Source organism: Euprymna scolopes, chromosome 2 (assembly GCF_053919585.1).
Source record: "Euprymna scolopes isolate OS-2025 chromosome 2, ASM5391958v1, whole genome shotgun sequence".
NCBI lineage: Eukaryota > Metazoa > Mollusca > Cephalopoda > Sepiida > Sepiolidae > Euprymna > Euprymna scolopes.
Window position 1 is genome coordinate 138,892,281 of NC_136483.1, and position 17,201 is coordinate 138,909,481.

At 31.6% G+C, this 17,201-nt stretch overlaps 2 protein-coding genes across 2 annotated transcripts in view; both read right to left on the reverse strand.

Annotated features, from left to right (window-relative positions):
* Window positions 1-1,998, reverse strand: part of LOC145296393 (carnitine O-acetyltransferase-like) — a 91,938-nt gene extending 89,940 nt beyond the window's left edge. Inside the window, exon 1 of the mRNA XM_080142528.1 lies at window positions 1,560-1,998. Within this exon, the coding sequence (XP_079998654.1) occupies window positions 1,560-1,592 (33 nt within the window). The 5' untranslated portion in view covers window positions 1,593-1,998. The remainder of the gene's footprint in view (window positions 1-1,559) is intronic.
* A 6,671-nt stretch (window positions 1,999-8,669) lies between these two features.
* The window catches only part of LOC145296419 (uncharacterized), a 30,452-nt gene continuing 21,920 nt past the window's right edge, over window positions 8,670-17,201 (reverse strand). The window contains exon 2 of the mRNA XM_080142530.1: window positions 8,670-10,055. Within this exon, the coding sequence (XP_079998656.1) occupies window positions 9,021-9,791 (771 nt within the window). The 5' untranslated portion in view covers window positions 9,792-10,055 and the 3' untranslated portion in view covers window positions 8,670-9,020. The remainder of the gene's footprint in view (window positions 10,056-17,201) is intronic.

Below are 17,201 nucleotides of genomic sequence, written 5' to 3' on the forward strand. Positions count from 1 at the left end.
TTAATTTTATGTGAGTAAATGAAGTAGTTATATGTATATATATATATATATATATGTATATATATATATATATATGATATTTCAATAATAAGCAATCCATGCTACTATAGCCCTTTATGGCTTTTTTCCTGTTTTACCTTTGATCCTCATTCCATAAAGGCAATATTATCTTTTAAAATATTATTCTCTGTATAATGTCTTTATCCCCCTCTTCTGATGAAAAGCGTTTGGCTTCGAAATTCCATGGCCTAAAGAGGTTTCCCTATCCCTAAATATTGTATTCTATTTTCAACTGATAGCATAATAAAATTTAATTGTAAACTTGTTATCCCTTTTTTATCTAAACTTATTCTATAAAGCTGGTTGAGTTTATATGTGAGTATATTTATCACGCAAGTGAATGTTAAACGTCGAAAATGATATACATGAAAAGTAATTATAAAATGCTGAATAGATGTGGGAGGCTGGTATATGGATCTGCAAAATAGATTTTCACATAGGGTCAAGGAGTCGGGAGTTGGAGTTGAAGATATTAAAGGAGTCTGAGTCGGCATCCTAGTAATTCTAGGAGTCGGAGTCGGAGTTTTACCATCCGACTCCGCAACCCTGTTAAAAAGGGCTTAGGAAAGGAGCTTTCTTGACACCCCTTTCCACCCCCCCTCTCTCTCATCTATTTCATCCGCATTGTCTCGCTTGAAAGAATCCCAACTATAAGAAAATGGCCATTCCCAGAACGAACTTTTTGCATAATTTTTCGGAAAATAATGTGTTACAGTATGCACAGGCAAAACAACTTGTTGCAAGCAACAAGTTGTGTTCTTGTGGACATGCCATGTCTCTACAGACATTCAATTTTTTTTTGGAAATTTTTTTCCGACGCTAAAATAGGATATTACTGTGATATTCATTTACAGCATACTCGAAAACCTATAAAAGTAGTTATCGAGTTGGAAAGAAAGTAAAAGTTTACACTAACCCCTTTTTGTAAACGGAAATAATCGGCGGTCGGTCCGCGGTCCAGAGAGAGTCGCAATATTTTTCTCGCACAAAGTACGTGTTCAATTTTAGTTTAACGTTATAATTGAAAACTGATCCCCGGCGATAAAATTCATAAAAAATACCGGCCTTACTCGATAGGTGCATCTGGCGATCAGTAGTAAACTAAACCCTTCTCAGACAGAAGGTAGAACAATCTTTATGATGTACATATCCGTAAAGGAATGAAAATGTCATTCCAAAAATCACGTAAATTTATCATTTTTTTGTTGTTGTTGTTTTAAACTAAGAAAAAAATTAACTTGACTAATTAAGTAATTTTTGGAATATGAAATTTTTGTTCCGTGACAGACACATTACATCATAAAGATTTTTTTTAAAATTATTATTAAGTTAGATTCTGGATAGGAACCACAGAACAGAACGGTTGAACCGATGTGAAGGACGTATGCTCAACTGGTATGAACAACGGGAGTGATTCTTAAAAAACACACCAATAGTTTTCTGACAACGTATATCAAACGAAGAAAAGATTGTTACAAAGTATTAAAATGTTTACTTACGGCAGCTGTTTGAGGTGATACCAGTCTCAGCATTTTGAAGATAAAGAAAGCAAATAACGAAAGAAAATAATCCGGGTATTTTTTAAATTATATATTATTATATTAAATTCCAATTGAAAAAAAAAAAAGAAAAGAAATAGTATTTTTCACAAGTTCCCCAGTTTTGTGGATGCGTTTGTTTATTTATTTATTTAAAGGTTGTGTTTAAAGGTTGTTTAAAAAAAAAAAAAAGGCAACAACTTCCACACACGCAGAAACACAAAAAAGACTATATATAGACGCTTATAAATCTGACTATAAATTTAAGAAAAAAAAAATGGTAGTAAAAAAATATTAGAACATTGTTCTAATGTCGGAGTAGAAAAGCCAAAATAGGGAATCAGTGTTTTGGTTGTGTTCAGCAAACACGCGAAAAATTCACGTGAAGTTGCGCAAAGGCACAATTTGTTGATTTTAATCGTTGAAGAGTGACATTCAAGGGAAATAAATATGGAAAACTAATAACTTGATCTTACACCGGATAAAGTGCTAGTGTACGAAAGGGTCCCCAATTTTCTGATCTCAAAAATTTTAGTTACGTGATATTAGATGACCGGTCAAATAACACAGCCTCCTCTTTTAGATAACAAATAACATAGCCTCCTTTTTATTAGATGACCGGTATCGTATTATATCAAATAACATAGCCTCCTCTTTTATATATATATATATATATATATATATATATATATATATATATATATATAGGCAGTCTTTAAATCACATTCCCCGAAACAGAAAATCCGATTTTTTTTATTCAGAAAAACAAATATGGCCACCAGTGAAAAGAATAGGAAATGCATAGGATAATAAAGGTCTTCATATCATGAAAACTACTTATTGCCGACAGGGGATGAAAGAGGCTTTGATGAGGGTCATTTTTTTTTTTTACAAGGTAGTCACCACTTATCAAGGCCCGGAAGCCACTCAGGGATAAGGGTTATTGCGTGTACGGTACGTTAGTATTGGAGATTTGATAATGTTTGACCAGTGGGATTGGCATCCACCTTTATGGTATCATACCATTTGCAGTGTGACAGAACCAATGTTTATTGATTACCAGGGCATACTCGGAGACCAGAACCTTTAAGGTGTCTAACCTTCATCCTATCAGCATTTTGCCAAAATGCAATACTTGTTATAAACGGTTTATTGAAAACTATACATTAAATATTGGGGAGGATCAGTTTGTTATGTTCTTTATATATTTACCAGTTGGCTACCCGGCGTTGCGCGGTCATAAATATCCAAATCAAAACATATAGCACTCTAGCCTTGGTCATTACCATTTAAGTTATCGTTATATCGATAAGAAATAGTTAAAAATGAACTGACTTTAATGTATAAACGTATATTTGTGTACAAATAACATGTTTAGTCGATTTATGCCTGCCAAGTTCTAATTATTTTCTATTTTGGCCACTTAGCAGCTATTTCTATCAGCTTAAAACCCATAAAACAATGGTCCACAAAAAATGCAATCATTTACCCTGCCTTACGCTGCTGTGACCTTGCGTCTCAGAGGAGATGCACTTTAAAAAAAAAATGGAGACAGATAAACAGACAGACATAAAAATATATCCCATTTCAACTCACTGGTGGTTTCTACATTTAATGATTTTTCTCAATATTTCAGCTGTTTACACCAGTGACATGCGCCGGGTGAGCCTGTAAAGCAAATTTTAACGCTGTAACTGTTCATCTAATATAGTTATGATTATGCATATGAACATGTGCAAATTGTAGGTTTTCACCACATGTGAAAAGCATACAAAATATAAAACATGTGGTAATTATTATTATTGACTGACCATAAAAAAATATTAACAAGCTAGATATTAAAACAATAAAAATGTTTACACTACATTAACTAATGTACAGAAGCCAGTGCATACTAACGCTGTATCTACCATGAAGAACATGAGGTGTGAGTCCCTCAGAAATTAATCATCAATACTGAGATACTATTGTGAGCACTGGTTAATCTATCTGTATAAATTCGTATTCCTGTCTGTGTTTGTTTGTTCACAATTTGATTAATATATACAAAAGGTCCATTGCTGTATTGTTTCATTCATTCCTATATATAGTATGATTCTTGCAAAATATACGATTACGAGGTGACGTCATTTGCATATTACATTAAGGAAAATCGATTTTATTAAATAGCGGTGTGTTAGTTATTGTTTATAGCGAGAGAATTGTTTTAAGTGTTCTATTTAAGTTTATTATTTAAATTTGATTTATATTGATAACATGTTTAATTTATTTTTACCAACATCGATTTTTTTATAAACCGGTTTGAGTTAGTTCCCCTGGACGACAACTTTGTTCTTTTTGTTTTTGTTTTCTTTTTTGGCGGATAGTAGAACTAAAAACTTTCAAGCATTATTTTTGGAATTAGTTTAAATAAAATAATTTCCGTGATTTTGCAATTAACATTGTAGTCCAGTGGATTTTTATTTTAAAATAAACAAACAATCTAATTCAACTATGATTCTTTATTTAAAACAAAAACAAAAAAAGTTTGATTTACATTTGTTTACCAGTTTTTTTTCTTCGCATTTTTTTGACATCGTAACTGCTAATTTGTTTTCTTTTAATAACACAATAAGTTATAACTCATCATTTTTATAACATAAAAACGTGAATTTTGCTTAACACAAATTCTACTTTGGTGTTTTTTAAACTTAATTATTTACAGTTTGTTTTCGTTGCAACAGGCCGTGAAAAAAAGTCTTTCTAGACTGAGTTAGCATAAATGAAATTCGCTTAAACTGGAATATAGTCATAAAATGGTGCTCAATATCTGGAGAATAGTTTCTCTTCGTATCCCTTCTGTCGAAATATCTGGTGGAGAGTTTGTCACATACTTCTTTTGTCGGGGAGGGGGAGTACATTTTCGTGTTTTCATTCGTTCTTTTATTTTTGGCATTTTTTCTTGGGGTAACGATGAAGTTGACATATAATAATGAAAAAAACTGCTCAATATTCTTAGTATAGCAGGTGTGGCCAAACTGAACTTCATGTCGACCCTGGCAACACTGGGTATCCATGCTAGTATCTGATAAATTCTAAGGACCTAAAACTTACAATGGTATAAGCCTAAAATGTTACGTGTGTAAAATATAGGCGGAATAATCCAAATAAATACGGAAACATTTCAAGTTCAAACCAATTACCCACACCTTGTTTGCTTGTCATTTTTCTTGTACACATCCTTCTCGTGATTTTCTCAGATGGAAGAAATGCTTTTCCTATAATTAAGTTTCTTATATCTTTAAAAAGACTAAACTTAACACAGATATGATAGACAAGAGTGAACAATTTATTAAACAGGATCTTCATTCCAAATTGTAGATCAATGTATTGAATTTTGAGTTATCCAATTTGGTATCTGTATATAACAGAGTTGTGTCCCTTGTTTTGAGTCAATTTATATAACTAGAATAAACATGGTGCTCAGAAAAGTACATGTTGTCCACATTATTGTATTATGCTACTAAGTGGAAAGATAAAAAGCTGAACGTCTGTGTGTGTGTGTCTGGCCATGAATAGGCTCCTATATGGTTGACTATTATAGAAAACTGATCACATATAATGATAGAAGATGTATCGAGACATAGGAATGGGTATGTTTGATCTGGCATAATGATGATTCATTAAAATTGTGGGGTCTGCGTACGCGCCTGGTGTACAAAGTATGGAAATAAAAAATTAAAATAAAAAACGTTTACAAGTGTTTTTGATATAGATGTACATAATAATATTTTGATAAGTATGTTTTAACTTAAATAGGGATGGCATAATAAAATTGTGGGGTCTGCATTCACGCTTGGCCTCCATAGAATGGAAATAGGCTCAAACTTTAATAAAGACTTTTTATATCTATCTGCGTAAGTATACTTTGATAATTATGTTTCAGTTTGAAGAAATATGGTATAATAAAATTATGGAGTGTTCGTTCGCGCCTGACCTCCATAGAATGTAAATATGTCACAAAGTTTAAATTCTGAAATGAATGAAAGTTATCATTATATGAAAATGTATGACTTAAAATTTATAAACAGTCTTGAACAATCATTGTTGAAAAGTATGTAATTTTTTTTTGGGGGGGGGGGATTACAAAATTAAAAATTTTGTAAGGCACTTTCCGAATTTTCTTAATTTTATTTTAATTCAATAAATGGTCAAATAATTAATAATTTATTTTGTGTTGTATTACTTTAGTGTATTTGTTTTGGTTTTTCCTAAAAGTTATGCGAAACTTTGACAATTTCAGATAGGATCTTCTAGATTTTTCTCCCCTGGTTTAGAAAGGAGTTTTTCAGCAATGAAAAACAAAAATCGTCCAAAATAACAAAAAAATACATGTGCCACATACATTTGCCCGAACATAGGAATTTGGGATTTGAAAAAGTAAAAATTGCCTTATTTTAGAAGAATCTCTTCCTTACTGATCAAGGACAGAACAGATACTACAATTTGATCACAGTCCAAGTGCTGACTAACTGTGTCATTCCATCATTACTCACAAACTTTCAATCACATGTAAAATATCTGACTTTATCCCATATTGAGTCTGGTATGGAAATTTGTCTGGAGCTCTAGTGGAATGTGCCTGCAGGAAGCTTGTAGTTTGTGAAAATTTTTAAATGTTTTTTTGGAATAAGAACGAAAGTTTAAATATTAAATCACAATTAAAAAAGATGGTATCTATTTAATTTTCATGCCGAAATTAATAAAATATCCAAAAATTATGAAAAGTGATAAAGTAGAAAAATAATTATTAAGGAAAATAGTTTTGGAAACAATAAGTTATACATAAATAATAAACAGATTCCAAGCTATGAGTTACTTCCTTTGTTTAAGTTACATTTACAAAAAATATTGGCAGATAAATGGTTAGTGAAATTGTGAAAGTATATGTTTTATGAAATAATGCAGTAATTAATACATTACAATTAGATGAAACAAAAATTAAGAAGACAACCTTTTTTTTTTTAATGGAAATTCAATTTTGCAACTTTCGATTTGATTCTAACTAGTAGAACCTGTAGAAATTGCACAGCAGCAGCTTTCATATGTAATATATTGCTGCATGAAGACCTCACAATATTATTGTAGTTCTTTTTTTTTTAAATTATAAAAATATTTATCTAAGTAATCTAATTAATGTAGTGTCTGAATATATCTGGCTCTTACTGTTTATCTACAATATCTTTATCGGAGTCCGTGACATATTTCCATTTTATTTACACTCGGTGCAAATAGAATCCCCACGATATCATTAGATCATCTTTAGACAGAACAGATACTACTTTTGGATACTAGCCAGAAGACCAAGAAGGTATACTTTAGTTTCATGTACGCCATAAAAGTGACATTATTTTTTTTTTATTACAATTTTTTTTTCATATTGCATTTTCAGTGATCGGGAGATCCTACTTATTAAAAAAGAGGATAGAAAGTGATAACATGCTACAAATAATACTCCAGGTTTAAAATATCCAAAAGTAAAAAAAAAATTGAATTTCAACAAGGTTGTTGATAGTGCTCAATTTAAAAGGACAAGATATTATTTTATTCAATTTAGGTAAACAAAGTTAGCATAAGTTGCTACAATAAATTTACTGTTTCAGTCTTAAAAGACATCGTCAGGCGGCAATAAACCTCTGTTCTAACTCTTTGCCAATTTTTTTTAATAAAAATGAAAACAGAGTATAAAAATAGAAAGAATAGAAAAATAGAAAGAAGAGAATATATATATTTGTGTGCCGTTTCTGACATTTTGAGATGAGGATTGATTTTTCATATTATTTGGATTCTTCGAACTACTGTCCTCATCTTGAGTGTGATTTTTACAACGTTTTGGTCGATGTAACCTCCGACCTTCTTCCGGTGTATCTTGTTGAACTTGGGAAAGTTGTCTGAACAGAGGTATTCTGGATTTGGATAAAAAGTAAAAATTGCCTTATTCTGAAAGAAGCAGCACATATGCTGGGAATAACCAGTTACTAAGTAGACCTAGTATAGAATTTAATATGATATTGGAACCAGTAATTATAAACAATAGATAATATATATAATTAATAAGTAAAAACATTAATATTTATATAGAGAGAAAGACAGAGAGATAGATATATGTTAATATACAGTCATAATTAATAATAAATGGTGATATTTACAACTAGAAATAAAAATAGGTGTAAGGTTCCTAAAATTTGTACTAGAATTGTCTGCAAGGATCCATGGCCCAGTGATTAGAGTACTTGGAAAAATCAATTGTAAAAAGTGATATTCTCTTAAAGGTTCAATCCTCAGTGTGGGCGACCAAAAAATACAATTTCAAATTACTTAGGACCGCTATCCAGTCATGGCTGATGGAACAAGAGCACGCTACTCCCATGAAGTAAATAAAGGGTTCCGCTCGAAATTCTGTCCAAATTCCCGAGTTCAACAGAAACATTCCTGAGTTCAACAAGAAGGCCGGAGGTTACATCGACTGAAACGTTGTGAAAATTACAATCAAGATGGGAACAGTAGTCCGATGAATCCAAGTAATACGTGTGTATACTTTTTATTTGTTTTACATAAATATTTATATGTCACTGCACATGTTATGGACTAAACTTTTGTATAAACAATATCACCTGAAGAGGTCTCTAGATACTTGTAACTGGCTGACTGAAACATGCTCTTGAATGTGTAGCAATATATAAATGCTTATGTAAAACAAATAAAAAATATATCTTGCCCTACTTCGGTATTGCATACTCTTGTATTAACCTCGTTAGAACTTCATTGGTTGCTTTACCTCAGAAATATTAACATGGAATTATATATATATATATATATATATATATATATATATATATGAGAGAGAGAGAGAGAGAGAGAGAGAGAGAGAGAGAGAGAGAGAGAGAGAGAGAGAGATATGTTGATAGTTATGCATCCTCCATCACAGACAAGTGCATAAAAGTCTAAAAAGATGCAGTAAAATCTAACATGTGCAGCTAAAGGAAAAAAATATATACATTTCGATGCACACAGAACACTCATCAGAGATGTGAGTTCTTTTTTACTTTTCGTTTTTACTTTCTGTTTTCTGTCTTCCTTCCCCCACCCCCCATCTTTTTCTTTGTAACCGAACAATTTTATTTTGTGATAAATAAGGATCAGAGAAATACATTTCTCAGGTATGCATGCGGCTGTATGCGAACCAGTATTCTCAGTTCAGAAACTTATAACAATCAGTATAGGCCATTTCAAAAAGAGAGAATGATCTCTTTAATTGATTGGTTAGATAGTCAGAGTTCAGCTTTTAGACTTAAAATTGTCCAATGTCACTTATATATCGGAATTGGATATGATTGTTCCATCATTCGAATCATCAAATCTTTTGTGGTGGACTTCATCTATTTATATTCTACCTTTGAATCTCTTCCAGTAAATTCCTCCAGGATCACCTCGCACATTAATATGTGTACCATCATTGATTGTTGTAAATTTATTTTCATCAAAATATGACGTAACCTTTACAATTATTTGAATAGGTCCCTTGATAGCTTCATATTTCTTGAACACCCATAGTCTTCGATTATCGGAAGAAAACCATTGTTCGTTGTAACGACACACTGTTATGCGAGGGATGTTTTTGATCTGCGTTCTTCCTTGCAGTAAATCATCCAATGTGACACCAATCTTTACACCACCATGACATGATTTCTCAAAAAATGTTGATGCAATCGAGTCTTGCATGTACCGAATTTCAGACGGGTATAATTTTTTACAACCGTATTGTACATCATTATTCAACACTAGTTGCTGTTTTGTCGTTGGAACATTGAATGTCAAAAGGTTTGATCGAGTATTTGAATGCAGGGAATCACTAGTGCTTGGTCTAATCTGTGAGAATATGCTTGGTCTAACGTTCACAGTATTGGCTTCAGATATGCTTCGTTGACCAGTTCTGATTGGCGATGTGTTTGATAAAATCTGTGAGGATACACTTGGTCTAACATTCACAGTATTGGCTTGAAATATGCTTCGTTGACCAGATTGTAGTCTTGATTGATTATTCGGCTCAATATATTGACTCCTAGTGCTACTATTATGTCTGTGCCATTCTTCCCCGAAAAATGTCACTGGAGTCTCAGTTCTGGAAGATTTACATGACCATAAGCATCCCATCACTGCCCCAAATAAATATGGTCTCAAGGTCTAAAGATGATTTTAATAGAAAAAATATTATCAATAGCGCTCTTGTAAACCTCAGGCACAGATGTCCTCAAAATCACGAATGTTTCAACTCCCCAACTTTCTCTTTCACTTTTTCCTGTTGGCCCTCAGTTCTTTGCAGGCTTGCTTCTGATAGGATTTTTCTCCTCACCATATAGATCCAAGTTTAAAATTAGAAGAATTCTTTAAAAAAAAAAAAAAATGGCTTCCTCGTTCCTAAAAATGGAAGAATAAAAAAGAGCAATTATTAGAAGAGTATTGAAATAAATAAGAATTAAACGTTTACTGAGTAAAAAAAAAACATCATAACTAAAGGAGAAAAAAAAAATTATAAATACTTAATTTTCTTTACAAATTTTTATTTTTATTTTTTTATAAAAAAATTTACATACCTCCCTACTAGGAAAAGGTTAGAAGTTTTACTATTTTGTTGCATAAAATAGTATAATAAAGCAAGCAAGGTTGGGGGGGGGGGGTTCCAGGTAATGTGGCCTTTAAACATACCTACTCTGCCTAGGATATTGCGCACTTAAGATTATCTGAAGTATAACATATACCAGATATGACAAAGTATTATTATTCTTATAACGGTCTGGGCAACACATTTTATTTTCTCTGGTATATAACATAAAACACAAAGAAGTTCTTTTCCTCGCAAGGCTGCATTTTAATGCACCTGTTCTATCATGGATATTGAGCATTCTGGAACAATACCAACAACCAGATTCTAGAATTTAAAATGGGGGATAAAATTTTACAAATTAGCCCTCATTTCCAGGCTATTCTAGCGTTTTAGAGCAATTAACTAAAAAAGAAAAAATGCTCTAAGAGATAAATAATGTGTATTATTTAGAGAGGATTTCTCTTTTTAGTCAATCACTAGTCCAACTTATGGAACTAAAACAAAAATACTGAATAACCTGAGAGATTCAACATGGTTCAGAAATGAGGATCATTTTATGTTAGATTTATATAGAAAACGGAATCCGTAATCCAAATTCTAAAATAATTCTTTGTTCTTTTCTTGTTCTTTCATCCAATTTTTTTTAAGATGTTCACAATTCAAACGTAATCGCTTACAAAAAGTGAAATCTCGTTTTGGAGGAGGGTGATTTAGTTGAAGGTATTATTAATTACGTGTGTTTCTATTTGTCTCCCCACGAAGGCAGAGTTAGACACAAGGTCAGTTTTTAATATATGAAAATACCAGCTATCCAAACAGGGTAATTCTGGATTGAGAAAAAAAAAAAAAAAAAAATCAAAATTGCCTCAGTCTAGAAGCATTTCTTCTTCACCGACCAAGGAGAGAAAAGATGAAGTGGGGCATCAAAACAAATACTACACTTTGCTAAAATGTATGACATATATTTTGACAAATTAAGCAAAAGGATGTTGTCTTTGTTAAAATGTTGCATATAAAGAAAATTTTTGCCAATAACAAAAAAAATGAAAAATGTTTTTCTTATTTAATTTAGAACATGTGTCCTACTTTTAATCTTTTTTGTGTCATAGGCAAGTTTCTGGAATCAATATGGTTTCTGTCCAGCGAGATCTGCAGCTGATGTACAGACTGTAATTTAACATTGATCAGTGAATCTATTGACGGGAGTTTCTTCTTAAGAGCAATAGTTCTTGACATATCAGGCAGTGATGGTAGGCAGTACGTCCGTCGGAGGAAAAACAAAGAATTTAATCCTAGGTGCTCAGTTTCAACGCTGCAAGGTGATGGAGGTTCAGTTTTGGTGTGGGGCATTATTAGTACCAATAGTCAAGGGCCTATAGTTCGGTTGCAAGGTTAAATTAATTCAACCAAGTACATTAATATGTTGAGTGAGCATTTTCTACCCTCCTTTTGTCGGAATTTGGATGATAATCCCATCTTCATGCAGGATAATGCTCCCATTCACATAGCTGACAATGTCAAGAGGTTCGTGGAAGGGCATGGTATTCCGTGTTTGGATTGGCCTGCACAATTCCCCAGACCTCAATCCTATCAAAAACGTATGGGATTACATCAAGCAATAGCTCCCCAATGATAAAATTTCAAATTTGGAAGAACTTTGGACAAAAATTAAAGAAAAGTGGGATGCCCTTTCCCCGGAGTATTGCTGCAGTCTAATTCAAGGAATTCACAAAAGATTGCAGGCTGTCAAATTGCAGAAGGGCTATGCTACTAAATATTAACTATTTCATTGTGTTCCTATTGTATTTGTGTTGTATTAATGTCCTAAAGTTACATTTAAATAACAATTTTCCATTGTGCGGACTTTCTTTTTACCTCCTCAATTTGAAGTTATTTTTTAAAATTGACATGAACACTATAATATTTCAATTAAAAGTCAAATATGAATAGGTAAAATTATAGAAGAATAAAAGGCCAATCAAATGAGGTATAGGTTGTTTGAACAGTTACATTAAATTTAGCTTAATTTGCAGTTTTTGAAAAAATTACAAGTGCAGACTTTCTTTTTACCGCCTGTATATATACATACATTTTTTTCATAAGTTTTGGTTTCAGTTTCGATTCAAGCTGATGCACCCAAGTCATATGAATATTTTTTTTTTGAAATCGCAACTTTATAATATATAAAAAAAATCGATAGAATATTAACTCTATAATAATATATACGAAATTTGCAAGAATTAAAATACCATATTTAAGCATACTTTACGAATGGGCTAGTGTCCCTGTTAGCTTAGATAAATACTTTTACAGTTTTAACAAAAGAGCTACAATAATATTAGAGCATCTCAATTTATGCTGAACATCTACAGTATGTCAACATCAATATATTACATATGAATGAGTTTTCTGTGGAATTTCCACAGGTCCCGTTAGTTATTATTCTTATTCTTCACAAGGAGTTTACACACAGACCATCATCAAAGAATTCTCTTTGAAAACAATCTATGGTGTTCCCTGGAGTTTCAGTGACAATAAGTCTCTCAAGATTTCCAGTACTTACCACCTCTTTCAATAACTTTTGCAAATTAGTTTGCATTATCACAATAGCTGTTTACCATTGATTTCTTGTTGGTAATGACCATTTGTCTTTACTGGGATTCAGGTGGCAATAAGCAGATCCCAGTCCTCCTCACACTAATGCAGTATAGGTCTGGTGAGTGTTTTCTCTCCTCGGATTTTCCATTCTCCTTGACCCTCCTTACTTATTTGTAATGGCACTAGTTCATGGTGACACAAAAAGGGAAGGGAAAGTGAGGGTACGGGGGGGGGATAGCTTACAATTCTACAGTTTCAGTTTCCACGATTCTATGTGGTGTTTCTTTGTGTTTTACATCTGTAGCAGTCTCTATGTGCCTGGCTAGCGCTTGTGGATCATGTGTATTAGTTTTTGCATTCAAAGGTTTTTCTTAATATTTCAGCCGTTTTCATTATTGTTATCTATTGTATCTTCTTAACCATCCCTCTGATTACAATCTCTCCCATACTTTTTTCGAAGTAGTGCTCCTACTATTATTAGTGTTATCTTAACTTTCTTCATCTCCGATATTCCTTTCAGCTTTCTGGCCAATTCCGTGTATTTGCTCCACTTCTTTGTCTCCTTGATCTTCACTCTATAGTCTGCTGGAACGGCAAAATCTACAATCTTGCAGGACTTTTCCTTCTCGTTAATTATTATGACATCTGGTCTTCTTGATTGGATGGGTTTATCAATTTATATATCCATGTCCTATTGAATTTTGTGACTTTCATTTTTAAGTACTGCGGCTGATTTATGCTTGTAGCTTTTGTCTGGGTATTCAGTATGCAGTTGTCCACATAATTCCCAATGTACTATCTTCTCCACTTGCTCATGTCTATTTTTGGGGCTAGTTTGCTGCATTCACTTATTATGTGGTTTATTTTTTCGTCTCTTTGTCCACAAAGTCTGTATTTGCTGTTTTCTTGTGTCTTGTCGATCCTTGCTTTGATGTGGTTGGTTCTAATTATGTTATCTTGTGCAGCTGTTATTAGGGATTCAGTTTCTCTGCTTGGGTTTCCTTTTTGTAGCCACATCCAAGTGTTTTCGTTAGTCTCAATTTTGTCACACTTATGAACCGTCTGTGTAGCTGTTTTTCTTCCCATTTTTCTGTTCTTTTCTTATCCTTTGCCTCTCTTTTTTTTTCTTTTTTTTTTCTTCGTTTTTTCAGTGTCTCTTGCCGTGGTAATTATTATTTCAGTGTCCTGCATTATGTATTTTTCCATTTTTTTTTTTTTTTTGTATCATTTATACAGTCTTATTTATAAACAAGCCCTCTTCCTTCATCTTCCTTTTTCACACATAGAGTCAGTCAGCATCATCCTTTGGGAAAAGTAGTGTTTTTTAGAAATTTACCTGTAAAGTTCGAAGTTTAAAACCTAACAGTTAGCACATGGCATCTCTCGCACCAAAAAAATATTTCACTTTTAATTTATTAGTAAATTACAAAATTTTATTTTTTGTTCTTATTTTAACGATGTTTTTTGGAGTAATAAAAACAATAATAAAAACAAAACAAAAAAATAAAAAAACAGGGAGCCTTCGTTACTTTTTTGTTTTGATTTTTAATTCTGATAGTTTCTTTTTTTTTGTTATGTTTTTGTTTTCCAACGGCACTCATGCGTTATTTAAAATTATAATTTTATCAATTATCAACATTTATTGTCGTCCTGTAAAATTTTGCAAAATTATAATTTTAAATATATGTCAGAAATTTCGTGAAAATAGTGAATAATTCCACCCCATCTTTCTAAGCTTATAATTCCTCGAAAAGTGTAATTCAAGCCCTATTTTTTTTTTCAATTAAAGGAGCAAGGACAAAGGTTTCATTAAAAAAAAAACAAAAAAAAAAACGTGTTTTTTTTTAAAAAAGGTTTTAAACTTCGGACTTTACAGGTAAATTTCTAAAAAACAGTACTTTATTTTTGTTTTAAATTTGAATATATTATTTATTGACCTTTTCTCTTCAATTTGTGATATATAAGACTTTGGTACATAAATTAATTATTTACTTTTTAATAGACATTTCAAAATGGGAGGCGTGAATTATTTGACCCCCTGTCTTTCCAAGCTTATAACTCCTCGAAAAATGTAATTTAAGCCCTAATTTTTCTTTTTTCAATTAAAGGAGCAAGGACCAAGGTTCCATTAAAAAAAAAGAAGAAAAAACAAATAACGTGGTTTAAAAAAAAAGGTTTTAAACTTCAAACTTTACAGGTAAAATTCTAAAAAACACTACGTTTTTTTTGTTTTAAATTTGAATATATTATTTATTGACCTTTTCTCTTCAATTTGTGAGTAAATTAATTATTTACTTTTCGGTGAGTAAATTGATTTATTTTTAATTGACACTTGAAAATGGGGGGGGGACGTGAATTAAAAAAAAACGTTTGTCTAAAATATTATATTCGGTTTATTGGAAAGAGCATAAAATTTCACATTGACCCTGAAAATATCGTAAAAATAGAACCAATAGAAAAATTTGGATAGATTTTTAAAGTTTAAAAATTGAAAAATATTGAGTTCGGAAAATTCATTACTGTTTAAAAAAAAAAAATTCTATTACTTTTAAAACAACTTTAATAGTTTATTTAGAAGTATAATCCATAAAGAAAATAAACAACCCACTTTTAACGGAGAAATTACGAGATTTTTATATTTTATTCGCAGTTTCGTGTTGGGGTGTCAAAAATTCCTACAAAAATTCTGATACACCTAACGAATTTAGGAAAACTCGTCCCGGGAAAACTCGTCTCCGGAAAACTCGTCTCCGGAAAACTCGTCCCCTTTCGCTAGGTAGGAAAACTGATCCCTTATTGAATAAATATCGATTGAAAACACATTTTATGAGCGTTCTTGAAGGAGATATTGTTTTTTAAAATAAACTATAGCCCCCCCATAATATTTTTTTAAAAATATTTTTACTTGTTTAATGTTTTTTTTTTTTTGTTTTTTTTTTTTTTAAATAAAATCGATTTTCCAAGTGTCCGTTTTCTACCTAACTGGCTAAGTTCTTAGTGGTTTAACTTATTTTAAAGCGTTTATTATGTTCATACAAAGTTAATTACAAATTTTTTTTTGTTCTTATTTTAACGATGTTTTTTGGAGTCATAAAAACAATAAAAAAAAAAAAACCCAAAAATTAAAAAACAGGGAGCGATTCCGATTCGATTCTTCGTTACACTTTTGGTTTTGTTTTTTAATTATGATAGTTTTTTGTTGTTATGTTTTTGTTGAATTTAGGAAAACTCGTCCCGGGAAAACTCGTCTCCGGAAAACTCGTCTCCGGAAAACTCGACCCCGGAAAACTCGTCCCCTTTCGCTAGGTAGGAAAACTAGTCCCTCCTCACTCATTGAATAAATATCGAATGAAAGCACATTTTATGATCGTTCTTGAAGGAGATATTGTTTTTTAAAATAGACTATAGCCCCCATAATATTTTTTAAAAATATTTTTACTTGTTTAATGTTCTTTTTTTTTTTTTTTTTAAATAAAATCGATTTTCGGGTTTATTATCACATCTTAGGGGTCTTGATAATCGCTAAAAAATAGAAAATTAAAGAAATTACCAAGGGAGATTTGGTTTTTAAAAAAAATAATAAATTTTAATATTTTTAAAAATATAATTTAGAGAGAGAGTGGGGGGGGGTAAGAACTATATTTCCCTCCGAAAAACAACCAACAAAAAATGAATTTAGGAAAACTCGTCCCGAGAAAACTCGTCTCGGGAAAACTCGTCTCCGGAAAACTCGTCTCCGGAAAACTCGTCCCCTTTCGCTAGGTAGGAAAACTGGTAAAACTATACAAACACCGTGACAGCGAATTAACCCTAACCCTAACCCTAACCCCCTAACCCTAACCCTAACTCTAACGCTGTCACGGTGTTTGTATAATAATACCGGAAAACTGGCCCCTTATTGAATAAATATCGATTGAAAACACATTTTATTAGCGTTCTTGAAGGAGATATTGTTTTTTAAAATAGACTATAGCCCCCCATAATATTTAAAAAAAATATTTTTACTTGTTTAATGTTTTTTTTTTTTTTTTTTTTTTTTTTTTTTTTTAAATAAAATCGATTTTCTAAGTGTCCGTTTTCCACCTAACTGGCTAAGTTCTTAGTGGTTTCACCTCATTTTAAAGCGTTTATTATGTTCATACAAAGTTAATTACAATTTTTTTTGTTCTTATTTTAACGATTTTTTTGGAGTCAAAAACACAATAATAATGTTTTGTTTTTTTAATCATGATAGTTTTTTGTTGTTATGTTTTTATTTTCTCTCATACCAAATGCACTCATGCGTTATTTAAAATTATAATTTTATCAATTATCGACATTTATTGTCGTCCTGTCAAATTTTGCAAAAATTAACTAATAAA